Source organism: Notolepis coatsorum, assembly GCF_963971535.1.
Source record: "Notolepis coatsorum genome assembly, contig: SUPER_10_unloc_2, whole genome shotgun sequence".
Taxonomy (NCBI): domain Eukaryota; kingdom Metazoa; phylum Chordata; class Actinopteri; order Aulopiformes; family Paralepididae; genus Notolepis; species Notolepis coatsorum.
Window position 1 is genome coordinate 236,220 of NW_028174871.1, and position 17,597 is coordinate 253,816.

Here is a 17,597-nt window from a genome sequence, read left to right on the forward strand (position 1 = left end):
TCAAAGACTGATGGATGGAGGGAGGGAGGGAGGGAGGGAGGGAGGGAGGGAGGGAGGGAGGGAGGGAGGGAGGGAGGGAGGGAGGGAGGGAGGGAGGGAGGGAGGGAGGGAGGGAGGGAGGGAGGGAGGGAGGGAGGGAGGGAGGGAGGGAGGATATTTCCCACTTGAATGAATGGATGTAACAGTGAATGGATGTAACAGGGGGGTTAGAAGAAGCATTGGATGGATGTGGTATTGGTGGTCGAGCGATATGGGTTTGTCAATGGACGGTATTTACAGAGCAGGGGGCGGTCGATGGCCAATATAATGATTATTTCTTCAAAATACAAGGATTTAATAATAATAATAACAACAAATAAGACACTAAATTGCTGAACGTAAAAAGGTCACCAATGTTAGCTAGCTTAGCTGGTTGATTACAGCTATAGTTCTGTAGTTGCTAACATTATACAATTGTACTAGGAATTGGATATGAAATATCGCAGTATTCTTTCCCCTCAAAATATCTAGAGCCCGTGAAATATTGTAACGTTGGCGACGTGCCGATATCGAATTTTCCCGATATTTTGACAGCCACTAGAATGTATAGAACTCCAGGATCATTGCGTCGGCGCCAGTCTGTCTTTGCTTCAGGAAGTACGTCTTTGCAGAGAAGATAATGAAGCCTATAGTTGAATACAGAAGCACTAGATATAGGCTTATATATTCTGGCAGGATATACACACACACACATACCTCTATGCCCTTATATATCTCCAGACTTCTGTCCTTTTATACTTGCTTTTTTAATACCAGACGAGCAGCAAATGGGATGCTTTTAAATGTTCCTTTGATGCAGTCAGAGCTTGGTAAAGCTGCATTCTCCCACGATGCTCCCTTTTTATGGAATACGCTGCAAGTAAAACTTTGTCTACAGGCACTTCCTACTGTGAATGCTTTTAAAGGTATGCTACGATTAGCCCTTCATGAAACATGTAACTGTTTTACCTGATGCTATCGCTGATCTGATTATGCTCCTTGCCACTGCACAAATGGCCCTCTGTATTTATATTTGAATTGTATGTTTTTTGTTTAATGCCCTGTTTTATGTTGAAACTTGTTGTGTGCCGTGTTGGTCAGGACTCCCTGGAAGAAGAGATCTTGTATCTCAATGGGACATTCCTGGATAAATAAAGGATAAATACATTTAAAAAAATAAAAATGTATCTCAGGGAAAAAGCAGTAATTATTTACTTTTGACCAGTGGTAGAAGAAGAAGCATCTAATTTCAAACCTGCTGTGGGAATTATTGGTGCTTTCAAATGGGGGCTGTGTTTACCGCGTTCGCGAGAACAGTCCATATGAATGGTGACCCACTGTTGTGGTAAAATGACAATGTAGTTCGTGGGAAATGTTCTGAAAGCTCAGAGTTCATGAGTTGTGACGTGCTGCTGATGATGTTTTATTTAACGGAGGAACCTGTGGAAGTTAATTTTGTCATGAAATGATTGTAAATTGTGTCTTTCTTAAGTAAATGTATAATATATCAGAGGAAAATGTTGATGGTCATTGTGTGACTTTGCATTTAGTTAGTTAAATCGTTAGCTTAAAGCTTGCGGTGGCTTCAAGACATTGCCCAGTTGCCTAGCAATGGTGTACTCGCGACATTAATGCCAAGCATTATTGTGTACAGTACGTGATTTCCCATGTGGAGACAATAAACTCACGAGTTCCATTTTGAAGGCAGCACATAATGAATGGCACACACAAAAAAATTAAGTAGGGAAATGTGAAACAATAACCACCATAGCCCCAGCATGAGTAATGGCAGACAAAAAACAAGGCAGACAGCAGTATAGTATAGAGAGAGAGAGAGAGAGAGAGAGAGAGAGAGAGTCAATTGGCAGTCAGCTAATTGACGAGACAAGTGGCTTCTAATTAGCACTTCTATAAGACTGAGTGCTAATGAGACACCTGGAGCCTCATTAGAGAGGAGGTGTCGTGGGCTCGGCTTCAGTTTTTCTTTTTTTAATGCTTTGGTTTCAGTCTTCAGGGGGGGGGGGGGGGGGCTGGTGGGAGGTGGTGATACTGACTATATCCTGTATCCATGCTGGTTGAAAATGAAAATAAAATGTATTCCTTGACCAAAATAAGCTCTGAAGCCATGTATTGTGCATCATTGTAGGTCAAACCATTAAAAAGTGAATTTCCACGGCAGCCATTTTGGATTTTGGTCTCTCACTAAATGTCCCGCCTTTTTTTTTTTGTACTAGGCCCTAGTGTTGCTTTGTGTTCTGGTATTGTTGTAAGTGCTTTTCTGTTAATAACGGCTGGTTGGTCATCTGGAAAACAAACAAAAAAAGTAAACAAGTAATAATGAGAAAGGAAAGTAAAAACCTGAAGCAATAGAGCACTCCTTTATGAGTGGCTCTCTCTCCCACACGCTTATTTAGCAAGAACAAATATATTCTGACCATGTACCACAAGACTGACGGTGTCAGTGTTAAAAGGGACACATTTGATCACAGATCACCCTCTTGCAAGGTATACCCACAGCTTTAAGTACAAACAGAGATACCCTGGTAGAATAGTACTCATGGTAATATACTCCTCCATTCAAAATGATGAATGTGCTTGATATGATGAAATGTAGTTAAGTATCAAAAGTAAAAGTACTCAAAGTGTCAACGTCAACATCATGTCCTCATATTTTGGTCAAAAATAACATTCCAGAACATTCCATCTTTGATGCAATTGATTAAAAGTACTAAGTTGCTTCCCACGCCCCTGCCTTTGTCTGTGTTACTGACTCGCCTTTGTTCCTAGTTTTATGCCACAATGATGCATTCTATTTTATAGTTCACACAGATTATGCAAATCAATCTTGTGATGTGAAAAATCATGGGATGTGAAACTTGCTTATTTAACAATAACAGATTGTCTTTTTAACCCTTTCACTGCCACACAACAACAAGGTTATCCCTTTACTATCACACTATACCGACGGGTAACCGTGGGGTAGTGTGATAGTAAAGGGTTAACCTTCTGTCGTGTGGCAGTGAAAGGGTTAAGCTTCTGTCGTGTGGCAGTGAAAGGGTTAACCGGCTGTCGTGTGGCATTGAAAGAAGGGTTAACCTTCTGTATTGTCGCAGTGAAGGGGTTAACCGTTTGGTAATGTGGCAGTGAAAGGGTTAAACATATATATATATTACTACATTATGTAGTATGTTTATTATGCTGGACAGAAATACTGTGCAGATTCATTTTTACTTGGCTACATTGTTAATTTCACTGTGCTTTAAATGGTAAATGTGTGCTTCTTTTAGAGCAGATTATTTTCGTGGTCCTATTTTAATGAGTTAATAGTAGAATACAATTTTCTCTTAGAACATCATGTCATTATTGTTGAACTCTGTCAACCCCGAGGTAAAAAGAGACTTCCGTGTTACGTCACCACGCCTCGACGTCCTGGCAGCCCCGCCCCCGCACATCACCCTATCTCTTAGCAACACCCGCCCCTCTGCCGTGATTGGAGGATCCTACACACCCCCGCTCTACGATAGGCCGATCTTCCATTGCACTTAAAATATATTTGGTATGTAACCACGTGTGTCAAAGCTGGCTGTATTCAACGTCAAATGAATATTTGACAAGTGTTGTAGAGTCCTTATCTAATCTTATTGATTTCTGTTTATTGATCATTACAGACACAACTAGTCTGACTCTGAATATACATCTAGAGATAAAGAATCGCAGTCTGGAATTGTACTATCTAGGAAGAAAATCTATTCGAAATTGAATCCATCCATGCAGTTCAAGGGCCCAAACAAAGTACAAATACATTTAAGATAAAAGATGATCAGATAATAGACGGTTGATGCAACACACTGGCTGAAATGTCCACGGCTGACTTTGACACTCACAGCCACAGGCATCGTTGAACTATATTGACCTATTACTTCTTATTACTTATTACAGAAGAGACATTTCCTAATGAGAGTTCACAACGAAGCACACTAGCTTACACTTATCTACAATCTCATTTTATTTCACATGTTCAGTATAGTAATAGTAGTAGTAGTAGTAGTATATTATATACACATCACATGCACATGGATGTTTTTTTTTATGATTACAATTATGCACAATTTATACAATTTACACAATACAATGTATGCACAGATTATATAGTCAAATTAAACGATTACCTCCTGAAGATGCTTCGCCGTGCAGGTTAATGTCCAGATCAACCCCAACAAAATAAAAAAATTATTGCATACTCATGGAAATAAAAAAATAGAACAATGAATGTCTGAATTGCAGAATGTTATCTGCCAGATGTTTCCAAATATGTCTGGAACTGTCTCGTTGTGCAAAAGCAATCATCTCGATTTGAACATTGCCCGGTTTCTCAATGATCACACTTTTCTGCAGCGTGTGTCAATCATCTAAACATCTCCTCTGGTGATGATGGTCAGAGGGTGTTCAACTGATGGTGATGAACTTGAACTTGAACCTGGCTAGAGAGAGAGAGAGAGAGGGGGGGAGGGGGAGAGGGAGAGAGAGAGAGGGGGGGAGAGGGATAGAAAGAGAGAGAGAGAGAGGGGAGGGGGAGAGGGAGAGAGAGAGAGAGAGAGAGAGGGGAGGGGGAGAGGGAGAGACACACACAGAGAGAGCGAGAGGGGGGAGAGAGAGCGAGAGGGGGAGAGAGAGACAGACAGACAGAGAGAGCGAGAGGGGGGGGGAGAGAGAGAGAGAGAGGGGGGAGGGGGAGAGGGAGAGAGAGAGAGACACACACAGAGAGAGCGAGAGGGGGGGAGAGAGAGAGGGGGGGGGGAGAGAGAGAGACAGACACACACAGAGAGAGAGGGAGAGAGAGAGAGAGAGAGGGAGAGAGAGACATACAGACACACACACAGAGAGGGAGAGAGACAGAGAGAGAGACAGAGAGACACAGAGAGAGAGAGGGAGAGAGAGACAGACAGACACACACAGAGAGAGAGAGAGGGAGAGAGACAGAGAGAGACAGAGAGACACACACAGAGAGAGAGAGAAAGGGAGAGAGGGTGAACTCCAGTAACCCTGCCTCTCTCTCTCTCTTGTGATTCCACTCTCCTTGTTTCTACAGCACCAGCAGGGAGGAGGGAGGAGGGTTGCTGGTTGAAGGTTCACCCCCCCCCCTCCTCCCCCCCCCCCTCCATCCTCCCCCCCCCCCTGGCTCCCCTCCAGACTCTCCCTCCTCTCCTCCCATTGGACCGGGCGGGCGGAGCGGAGCCGCTGTCAGAGAGTCAGCCCATGTGGCGTCAGTCAGGGTGGCAGGCAGGGACACCGGGGCAGACATTTAAATAAATTCACCGGAGGAACAGGGTGGAAGGAAGAGAGAGAGAGAGAGGGGTTCAGTCTGAGGAGCAGAGAGGAATTAGAAAGAAAGGGCGATTCCTCCTCCCGGTCTGGAGCTGAGCACACAGTCGGTGTAACGGTTATCTCAGCACTAAGATAATAATAAAAAGGATTATCCAGAGAGGGACCACTTCACATCACATCCCCGAACTGCGATTTTTATTATAAGACGGTACAACAACAGCAGCATCGTCGATAACTATATACACACGGTAAGTTGAGTTAATAACTTAAACGTCATAATAACGTTTCTTCTTGTCGATCATCTAACCGTGAACCGTCCAGCCGTGTGTCTCTCTCTTCGCTGACTGTCTACCGTTTGATAACAGTAACGGTAGACATGTTTATGTTTAGGAGGATCCCCATCCAAAAGCTATTCTTCCTGGGGTCCTTCCTTGGGCAATGGGCACACACACAATATTCAATACATTTTACACATCAATCAATACAGACATCATCATCATCACTCTGATCGATGCCGTTACGTCGGTCGGTCTCGATGCGAATTATTCACAAATAATATCGTTCTTCTTTCTCTTCTTAGATGATTCGGTTTGGTATTTTCACCTCAAATACGAGGTTAAAAAACTCGAACCTTCTAGCCTTCTACATCATCACAACAACAAACATCTAACTCCTCCTCGTCTAGGAATTGTCAGACTATAAACGTTTATAATGCGTTTGAACTTGACGTTGAACTTGATGACATGATGAGATGCTGCCAGAGAGACAGGCCTCACTGTACTGATGAGCTGTTCTCTCAATACGTTTCCTCCTCCCTATATATACGCCATGTTTTATTAAACCCTGCTTTCACTGCCACATGACCGTCGGTTGTGTGATAGTATAAAGGGTTAACCTTCTGTCGTGTGGTGGCAGTGAAAGGGTTAACCGGCTGTTGTGTTGTGTGGCAGTGAAAAGGGTTTTAAACCTTCTGTGTATCATCACAGTGAAAAGGGTTAACCGGCTGTTGTGTTGTTGTGTGGCAGTGAAAGGGTTAACCTTCTGTCGTGTGGTGGCAGTGAAAGGGTTAACCGGCTGTTGTGTGTGTGGCAGTGAAAAGGGTTAACCGGCTTCTGTGTATTGTCACAGTGAAAAAGGGTTAACCAGCTGTTGTGTTGTGTGGCACAGTGGAAGTGAAAGGGTTAACCTTCTGTTCTGTGTATTGTCACAGTGAAAGGGTTTTAACCGGCTGTTGTGTGTGTGTGGCAGTGAACGGGTTAACCTTCTGTTTCGTGTATTGTCACAGTGAAAGGGTTAACAACCGGCTGTTGTGTGTGTGTGTAGCAGTGAAAGGGTTAACCTTCTGTTCTGTGTATTGTCACAGTGAAAGGGTTTTAACTGGCTGTTGTGTGTGTGTGGCAGTGAAAGGGTTAATTAAACGTGTAAGTTAATATTTTATACTGATGTTTAGCTCTCCCCGTCCTTATTTTGGATACTAAACAATATCATCTCTATATTTATTTTGCGTTGGTGAGAGACGTTTGAACGGAACACGAGCCCAGAGATGGTGGGGGGGGGGGGGCTTTTGGTTACAGTATATAGTTTCACTTGTTGTGTGATTTATTTTAAGAATCAAGTGTGATGTATAATTATTAGTTAACCATGCATGCATGTACTAGTCTACTGCAACTTCAATGCCACGGTCAGTATCTTTTGATCTGGTTATAGAGATGCTAAAAGCCGGCTTCATCCTTCATCCATACGACTATTATCGATGAGTCACATTTCACAGACTTATCTCTACTCAGCGTTCCGGGCCCACCATGACGACGGTACTGCTTTGGTTCACAGAACTTCACACTCTGCCTGCCTGTCGATGCAGTTTATTTATATGCTACTCAAGCGCCACGAGGGTCTGAAACTATAGCAACTACCTTTCAACTCTGTGCATCGTCCTTGACAGACACTGTTGCTGACTGTTGTGGCAATGGTTATAATAAGTTCCCTTCCAAATGGACTTGAACTAAAAACCCTTTTGATTGAGAAGAATTAAACTTATTTCAGATGCCTTTTCACTTATTTTACTGTATATACCCGTACATAAATCATACATGATGATTTTTATATACAAATTGTCCCCCTGGCTCTTCACATATAGAAGATGGAGCTGATGCATGATTAAATGAATGGTCCTTTTGTGACATGGTGGTGTTAGTTAGACGAGGACTTGTCCCTCTTCCAGAACCTGAGTCATTCTAACCCAGCCCCCCTCCCCCCCTCGGTACAGCTCATTATAGTACCTCTTCTGTTTTATTAGTGGCTGTCATCCTCGGTGAAGAAGGAGTAGCTGGATAGTGAGTGAGATGGACCGTGCCCATTTTGAAGCCCAGTTGTGGAATTTGCCATGTTGAGTGTGGTGTGTCTGTGGGGTGGAGAATGAACCAGCCCCTGAACACGTGACCAGCCCCCCCCCCCCCCCCATGCACCGTCTTTACTACTCGGCCAAGATGGTGGAAAGGAAGGGGAGGGGAGGGTGCAGGAGGTGGTTCAAGAGGTTTTTCAAGCCCCTTCTCAAAGGAGAACTGGCTGGCAGTCCACCCTCCTTTTTGATTATTGTCCCTGCCAGACAGACTACAGGGCCTTGTCAGCTAGCTTCCCCATTAGCCAGCGTGGCCATTTATTAGCCTAGAAGAACTCTTATCCCAAGGGTGTGAAAACGACAATTGATCGACACCACCGTACAGAAAGGAGGTGATTGTGAGGCGATCTTTGCTGATGAAGAGGATAGAAGAAGCCAAGCCCAGGCTCTTAGTAGCTGCTGGCCTGTTTATTTGGTTTGATGCTATTGGACAACAACACCAAGCCTCCAATACTCTCACAAATCTTTCTTTGTGTGCCTTTTTTGTCTTTATACGCCATTCTAAGGGCGTGATGTAACTTGGATGCGCCCCCCATTGTGATTCAAACTATATTTACATGATTTAGTCGTTTAGCTGACAACGCTTTTTTTCCAAAGCGACTTACAAGTTATCCAGGAACTTGAAGGTTGGTTCCTTGGTGCCGAGTTGAATGGAGAGACAATGGAATTTTCCCCCAGATTACAAATGTACCTATTCAGGTTCTTCTCAATGACCAGGTTGTTTGACAAGTTCAGTCTTGATCATGAGTTCTGGTTGGTATCGGCCACATAGCTGAGACCATGTTGTTGGCAGCATGTATTCCTGAAGGTCCCCACTCAAATCAAATTAAATGTATTTGTAAGGCCCGACAACACACGTTAATGTCCCCATGGGCCGGACATGTGTTCTCTAAACAAGTCAAGAAGAAACATCACAATAAGTCAAGAACAAAACAAGAACACCATAAAGTCCAAAAAATTTAAAATAAATGTAACACTCCCAGACATGCCCCACGCGAAGGTAAGGAAAAACTCACTAAAACCTAGCAATAGGGAAAAAATGCACCACAGGCAATGTGGAGGAGAGAAACCTTAGAAGGGCCGTTCAAGGGGGGATCTCCCTTCTTAGATGTCGGTGATGGTAGTGTTGCAGTAAAACACTCCACTCAGAAACGTGTTTTCTACAGTTGACACCTCACAGAGTTATGATGACTGACTGTACGGATTGTTGTTTGTGCAGAACACGTCACCGCAGCAGCGCCCCTTTCAACACATTCTTCTACTGGATGAGGGGGGGGAGCTTCTCTGTACATATACCCACAAAATCGGAGTCACCTGTGTGTGTGACGCAACGTATTCTGCAAAAAACGCATCATGACCGGTATTGTTCAACTGCGGCCCCACTGTTTCTAGGAAATGCTAACTGCTAACGTGACACTTGTATTCTAAGTTGATGGATCTAGTGATCTATGCACAAAAAAAAAACTTTTTTTCCAGCGAAGATTGTGTAGCTATTAAGTGTTTTTTTTTTGAGTGAAACATATTTTTGGTGGAAAAAGATAAAGTTGGGGGGCGGGGCTTCATAGATCCTTTGATTCTCAATGAGAGTAAAGGTGTAGAGAAGATGAGATCCTGCTGCTGACATAGTAGTCGTGTATTGGACATCTTTGGTGGAAAAACCAAACCAAACTCATTGTTATTCAATATACAACGCACAATATACAACGCACAATATACAACATTTCTAAAGTGTTAAAAGCGTATGGAGGGGAGGGATCTTTAATAGGTTAGCCTAGGAGGCTATAACTGCAAAAGACGCGTATCTCAATCTCCTCCATTGCGTTTACGTCACGACATCCCTCGGTTCGTCAGCAGTGCTGACGGGTGACGAGATCTCGGGGGCAGAGACAAGATCGTGACGATATGATATAAACGGGACAACAGTCCTAGATGTTGGTTAGCCGTGTCAATCATCCACCAGGTTAGCCGTGTCAATCATCCACCAGGTTAGCTGTGTCATCATCCACCAGGTTAGCCGTGTCATCATCCACCAGGTTAGCTGTGTCATCATCCACCAGGTTAGCCGTGTGTCTGTCATCATCCACCAGCTTAGCCGTGTCATCATCATCATTAGGGGCGACAGTGGCTCAGGAGGTAGAGAGCAGTCATCTCGTAATCTGCAGGTTCCCGGTTCGATTCCCGGGCGGGCAGTGCGTCCGTCTAAGTGTCCTCCTTGAGCAAGACACTTAACCCCCTAACTGCTCCCGTCCGATGACCTTGCATGGTTGTCTCCACCATCGGTGTGTTGAGTGAGTGAATGGGTAAAAACATGAGGAACAAATTGTAAAGCGCTTTGGATAATAAAACCTAACCTTGTATGCCGTGACAAATGAAACTCTTGACTTGACTTGACTTGACCTACTATATAAATGCGGCATTTATTTATCATCCACCACCAGGTTAGGTGTTCTTCCTGGGGGACGCCGTTTTATTGCAGCATGCAGTCGCTTAAACCTTTCAGAGCATGTGTGTAGTCTCTGCTTGCATCATGTGACCTGGGTCCAGTAGGCCATGTGACCTGGGTCCAGTAGGCATACATACACACGGTGCTGTGGAGATGACACAGCAGGCCTAATCCCCCCCCCGGCAACACGACCTCCTCCTGTTGGACAAATCCCTTTTAATAAGGCCACTTTACCCGCCATCTATTTGTCGGGAATAGTTTGTCATGAAAGGCGCGGCGTGATTAACATTTGACCTGCTGCCCCCCCCCCCCCCCCCCAGGTGATAATGGGTTTCCGGGCTGGACCTCACCACCTAGGAGGAGGAGCAGGCCGGGCGGGGATCATCTCTCCATCGCAGATGAATGGAATTAAGATGATATTATTTTTAAAAAAAATTATGGTTTTGAGAAACCCGGGACAGTTGGCGTTTGAGAGATGCATGTCATCTTGAAGAGTATACCACGTCGTTCAGTGGTTCAACATGTGAATTCCAATTAAGTACTGCATGTTCCATAACTCCTTCACAGTGTTTTGTCTGGTTGTTCTTCTGCCTCTGCCAGCTTAGCCTAGTTCACTTTAGTCATCGTGACGTGTGCGCTGTGCGTGAGGGTGAGGGAGTGGATGAGTTAAGTTGGCATCTGTACTTAGGTTGGTGCTGCTTATAAAACCCTCGCTGCGTGCCTCCTCAGTGTTGCAATGTCAGTTAGATCAGCCGGGACACAGTGCATTGTGGGATGTTGTCAGGGTGCATTGTGGGCTGCTCATCCCCTCTCTCTGGTTCTTCTGCCCCCCCCCCGGTTTCTGAGATGACGGGAGTGGTGTGGGTGTGTGTGTGTGTGTGTGTGTGGTGGTGTGACAGGGGGCTTGCATTTATTGTGTTTCATTTACACACATCTGCCTCTGTGTGTTGGTGTGACACACACTCCTCGCACACAGACGGAGATGAAAAGAGAGCTTGAATGGAATGTCAAAGCCTGAGCCAGCCAGCCAGGGATTAAAACTAGGAAGCAGAGATAACCGGTTATAAAAGGCATGTGTGTGCACTGCAGTGGGCCAAGCCAAACTTCTTTCCGTTGTGTACTGTACTTGGGCTGTATAATAATAACAATAAATTGAATGAATTTTATCATTTAGCCTCCTGTTGGAAGGATTAGACCTGTTTTATTGGCTACACATCTAAAATCTGTGTTTTTTGTCTTCTTAGCCCGTCGATCGTTTTGCAAAGTGGAATATTTATAATATTTTCAAACACGCTACGACGAGTGTTTGTATTTTCAGGTGACCGGCCCCTGTTCCTTTATGGGTTTCTCTGATTTTTGAAGTTACCTGCCGCCAGGTCACTTAATTCCCGCACAGCAAGTCACCTGCACATGCAATCATCATGCATTCATGCGTAGCGCCGTTTTGAAGCAAAGCCATGTGCAAACAGTGCTGGGATTATAAACATTGTACTTTACAAATGAACACTGTAGTGTAATAACAAAGCCAACAAATTAATGTCACATCTTTACATTATGTAGTGTAATAAAGCCAACAAAGAAATATCACATCTTTACATAATGTAGTGTAGTAACAAAGTAATGTCACGTCTTTACATTACGTAGTGTAATAACAAAGCCAACAAAGTAATATCATGTCTTTACATTATTTTTTTTATTTTTTGGGGCTTTCTGTATTTTTCACCCATCCCAATTTAGTCGTTATGCCAATTCCCTTCCTGGTCGTTGCGCGCATTGCCCCACTGTCGGCCTGGGGAGGGTGTAGAACTACCACATGCCTCCTCCGATACAAGTAGAGTCATCCAGCCGCTTCTTTTCACCCGACAGCGAGGACTCTCACTGGGAGGGAACGTAACGCGTGGGAGGAGGTTCACGCTACCTCCCCCAGATCCCCTCCCTGCTGAACAGGCGCCCCGACCGACCAGTAGGAGACGGAGTCGCTGTTAACTTTACAACGACCAGGACACACACACCCCACGGCTTCCCACCTGCTAACACTGCCAATTGTGTTAGTATAGGGACGACTGACCAAGCCGGAGGTACCGCTGACAGCTGGATTAGATCCCAGAGTCTCTGCGGTGGTAGGCGAGTGCTTAGTCCACTGCGCTACCCAGCCGCCCACACGTTATGTAGTGTAGTAGTAAAGTAATGTCACGTCTTTACATTACGACGTTTTTCACCTAATCTCATAACGTGGTCAATCATCGCCATGAGGTTTGTAAACGACGGGTAAGGCACTGGCAGCTGGTCTCCATGGCGCACTTCACCACTCCTTCCTGGTCTGGGCAGGAGTTGCCCTGGCCCGCCCTGCTAACTATTCCGCTCCCTTTGTTCCTCTTGCGAGGTATGAGGATTATGATGTCTGTCTATTGCTGACCTCTGTGATGTTGTGAGGAAAGGAAATGTCTTGCAATTATGCTGCAATGGGTATATTCCCCACAGGGACATAATAATCTGTTAGTGCAGGGGGACATAATTTAATAGTCACCTGTCGATTCACAAACAAACACATCTTGCAGTTAGGGGGGGGGGGTGTAACGATTCGACCTCACATTCGATTACGATTCTTCAGGCAACGATGCGATGCATCATGAAATCTCTTCATTTGACTATTCGATTCGATACATTTTCTATCAAATCTTCTATCAGTTAATTCCCCAAAAAAATTTGAATACACAAATGTGGCTGGGGGAACTGATTCACTCAGCATGAATGGACTATAGGTCAAAAAAAAATAAAAAATAAAAAACGTTTATTTCGATTAATTTCGATATTATAAACATATTCAAATCAATGCATCGAATCGAACACATTAGAATCGATGCATTTCGATTAATCGATGCATCGTTACACCCCTTGCGGTAAATAAACAACCATAAGAGAATTTGAACTTGGTAATAATAATTGCATTGGTGGTTAAACCCCCTCAGTGTTTACCCCACGTCCTGGTCCTGGTCCCAGGCCTCGTGCTGTCGGGGCTGCGCCCCTCCCTTGTTCAGCAGCAGCACTGCTCCGCAAATAGGCACAGCAGTGAAAATAGCATAGCATTGCAATAATACCACCACGCATAGATCATTCAGTGCACTGCACACTGCTGCACATCTGAACGAGAGCCACGAGAAGGAAGTGTAAGCTGCTGCTCTCCCCACCCAGTCAGGCTAAACCGTGCGGCTGTCTTATTATCGTGCCGTGCCGCACACACCGCAGTATGTTTCAGTTAAAGACTGAGCTTAATGGTACCTACTAGGCTAGCATTGTGTAAAAGAGAGAGATGGATGGAGGGGGAGAGAGAGAGAGACACAGGCTGATGACACAATAACAGAGGGGCTACTGTGTGTCGATTTAGGAGCATCCGCTCCCATCGCTCCACTGCATCCAGTCATCGCTGTAGGCTCCGCCTCCGTCGCAAGCTCATTGGCCAATGATGAGGCTGAATTGCCCGGCAGTCACTCCTCACGGAATGGCCTGGCCTGGAAAAACCTGGCTGGATGCAGCACCGCACCCCCCCCCCCCCCCCCCCCCCCCCACACACACACACACAAACATACGATGTGTTCAGTCATACATGTAGACAGTAGCCCCCCCCCCCCCCTCCCCTCCCCTCCTCCTAGACAACATTGCCCCTTCATGCAGTACAGTTGTCAGATTTAGCTTTGTTCGACCTCAGACGCGCGGCCAGAACCAGCCGGCCTGCTGCTAAACGGGGTACAGTGTTTTGAAGAATGTGAGCATAATATTGTGTGTAGGGATGTCCGATATTATTGGCCGATATCGGCATTAAAATGTGATATCGGAAAATATCGGTATCGGTTTTCAAAAAAATATATATAAAATAAAAGTAAATTTTTTTTTTACATTTCTATAACCTTTATTTACCCAGGCAAGCAAGTAAGAACAAATTCTGGTTTTATTTATTGTCAAAAGAATGCATAATGTTGTGTTAATTCCACAATAAGAGATATGTAATGTTAATTACCTGAAATTATTCAGTTTTTTGGGGGGGAAACCCTGCATATATCGGTATCGGTTGATATCGGTATCGGAAATTAAGAGTTGGACAATATCGGTCGAGCATCCCTAATTGTGTGTATACTTGTTGGCATATATATACATTGTTGAGGAATGTAACTAAAAATCATTTGAGCTGCTAAATGGATTCCAGAGCGCAGTTCAGAAAATGTGTGTCTGACTGTTTCATATTTTTGATTAGATCTGGAATTTCCCCTACACTGTAGTACAGTAGGGTTTTTGACCAGAATAGGCTAACCACCACCAGCATACCTTTTTATATAACATTGAATGAAATATAAAATGTCAATCGATCATCACACCAACCAACTCTTGACTCGCAGGTGGATAATAACATTGACTGGTCGCTCGAGCGAGTTTTTCCAGATCGCAATATTTAATGTCCGATATCTTGACTGTATCAAAACGGTACAGTACAACCACGGACTCACTCACAGTGCCCCTCCTCTGTCTCTTCTTGCACATGGAGGGGGGCAGGGGTGGGGGGCGGGGGGGGGGGGGGGTAAACTAGCTTGTTAACTGTAGGTCAACCCCTTCTCCTTTTTTAAACGGCAGAGTGGGGTGGTCACACACACACGTGGTTAGAGAGGAGAGAGTAAAAACCCCACCCTCTTTCCTTGATCCTCCAATCGCAACTGGTCGCTCCCCGAGCGATGGTTTTGAGTGGAGGATCAAGGAAAGAGGGCAGCGTTTGAGACGGGTCAATGGTCGAATCAGAAGCCATTGTTTTGACCATGTGACCAGGGGTTAGGGCATGTCTAGGGGGAGCAGACGCCCCTCAGCCAGGGTGGGGTTGTCTCTTCTAGACTCCTCTACCTCCCTCCTCTCTTCCTCCTCTCTTCCTCCATCTCTGGCTCCTCTAATCACACCGGTCTCAGTATTCAACGCAGAGCCCATTGGATTGAACTGAGAGAGAAGGAGAGAGAGAGAGACGAGCGCGGGGCAAGAAATATGAACGAGAGGACATAAAATAAAAACATTATGCCCTTGAGACCAAAAAAATAAATCATGAGCATGATATGTTTAATGTTGTGATTTAATCTCATAACCCCAAGGTGTGTAGTATACTAGGGATCATGTTGATCTAATCTCTATATCTCTCCCAGTTAATTTATTTGCCTGGGAAGAATGTTAACGTCATCATCATCACACTCTCTTGCCTTTTCGTTTATCTTATGTCACCTGTTCCATATTATGACTTTTATCTCTTCTGTTTTAGGCTCTAGATCCCCTTATCTCCCATATTGACTTATGTTTCATCCTTCATCATATTTCTGTCCTAATAAAGTCCCACATCATCGCAAGTTCTTCAACTCTGTCATCCCAGGACCCTCAAAGACTCCTTATGAACCATACTAGTATTATTCTGATCACAGGGGGCTCAAAGACTCCTTATGAACCATACTAGTATTATTCTGATCACACGGGGGGCTTAAAGACTCCTTATGAACCATACTAGTATTATTCTGATCACATGGGGGGCTCAAAGACTCCTTATGAACCATACTAGTATTATTCTGCTCACACACTGGGGGGCTCAAAGACTCCTTATGAACCATACTAGTATTATTCTGATCACATGATGGGGGGCTCAAAGACTCCTTATGAACCATACTAGTATTATTCTGATCACTCGGGGGGGGCTTAAAGACTCCTTATCAACCATACTAGTATTATTCTGATCACACACTGGGGGGTTTAAAGACTCCTTATGAACCATACTAGTATTATTCTGATCACACAGGGGGCTTAAAGACTCCTTATGAACCATACTAGTATTATTCTGATCACATGGGGGGCTCAAAGACTCCTTATGAACCATACTAGTATTATTCTGATCACATGGGGGGCTTAAAGACTCCTTATGAACCATACTAGTATTATTCTGATCACATGGGGGGCTCAAAGACTCCTTATGAACCATACTAGTATTATTCTGATCACATGGGGGGCTCAAAGACTCCTTATGAACCATACTAGTATTATTCTGATCACAGGGGGCTCAAAGACTCCTTATGAACCATACTAGTATTATTCTGATCACACGGGGGGCTTAAAGACTCCTTATGAACCATACTAGTATTATTCTGATCACATGGGGGGCTCAAAGACTCCTTATGAACCATACTAGTATTATTCTGCTCACACACTGGGGGGCTCAAAGACTCCTTATGAACCATACTAGTATTATTCTGATCACATGATGGGGGGCTCAAAGACTCCTTATGAACCATACTAGTATTATTCTGATCACTCGGGGGGGGCTTAAAGACTCCTTATCAACCATACTAGTATTATTCTGATCACACACTGGGGGGTTTAAAGACTCCTTATGAACCATACTAGTATTATTCTGATCACACAGGGGGCTTAAAGACTCCTTATGAACCATACTAGTATTATTCTGATCACATGGGGGGCTCAAAGACTCCTTATGAACCATACTAGTATTATTCTGATCACATGGGGGGCTTAAAGACTCCTTATGAACCATACTAGTATTATTCTGATCACATGGGGGGCTCAAAGACTCCTTATGAACCATACTAGTATTATTCTGATCACATGGGGGGCTCAAAGACTCCTTATGAACCATACTAGTATTATTCTGATCACATGGGGGGCTCAAAGACTCCTTATGAACCAGGCTCAACGGTTACAAGCCTGCAATCTCCGAGCCCTAATTATTTCATTCTCTCTCTCTCTCTCTCTCTCTCTGTCTCTCTCTCTCTGTCTCTCTCCTCTCTCTCTGTCCACAGTGACCCAGTATGGATGAGATAGTCATAGCGGGGATATCCGGTCGGCTGCCGGAGTCCGACAACCTGGAGGAGTTCTGGGAGAACCTTTTCAACGGCGTCGACATGGTGACGGAGGACGACAGGCGGTGGAAGCCAGGTGAGACGAGAGACCCCTGCCGATTCAGAACGGGTTGGGCCTGAAGCCTGACCCCCTGGTGGTGACCCGCCATGTGTTTTCTTCAGTATGATAATTTCATAGTTGGACTAGTTGGGGAGAAGAAAAGCACAATATTTCCTACCTGCAAATGTCATTTTGTGTTCCCGAAAGAAAGGACGGAATCCCTGGACTACAGTTAATTTCATTCTTTAAATCAACTATATTCAAGCTGAGCAAATCCTGAGTGTCGATCTTCCTCCCAAATTTCCGTGTCGAACATGAAATTAGACATCTGTGCCTGTCCATCAGTATCACAATTCATATTGCGAGCGCAAGTTGGGACAAAACAAAAAAAGCTAAAATATTTTGTCAGTATGGTTCAGCTCTGCGTTATCTCCGTAGTTCAGTCGTTCAGCCCCCGTTACCTGTGTGGGTCGACCAGGTCGTGAT

General features: G+C 44.5%; 2 protein-coding genes across 2 annotated transcripts in view; both read left to right on the top strand.

Annotated features, from left to right (window-relative positions):
- Positions 1 to 11, top strand: part of LOC311236340 (coiled-coil domain-containing protein 57-like) — a gene marked incomplete at both ends in the record, with an annotated part of 100,402 nt that extends 100,391 nt beyond the window's left edge. The window contains one exon of the mRNA XM_084338414.1: positions 1 to 11. This exon is cut by the window's left edge and continues 339 nt beyond it. Coding sequence (XP_084194540.1) covers positions 1 to 11 — 11 coding nt within the window.
- A 5,343-nt stretch (positions 12 to 5,354) lies between these two features.
- Positions 5,355 to 17,597, top strand: part of fasn (fatty acid synthase) — a 94,069-nt gene continuing 81,826 nt past the window's right edge. Inside the window, exons 1-2 of the mRNA XM_084338408.1 lie at positions 5,355 to 5,591; positions 17,012 to 17,147. Of these exons, the coding sequence (XP_084194534.1) occupies positions 17,021 to 17,147 (127 nt within the window). The 5' untranslated portion in view covers positions 5,355 to 5,591; positions 17,012 to 17,020. The remainder of the gene's footprint in view (positions 5,592 to 17,011; positions 17,148 to 17,597) is intronic.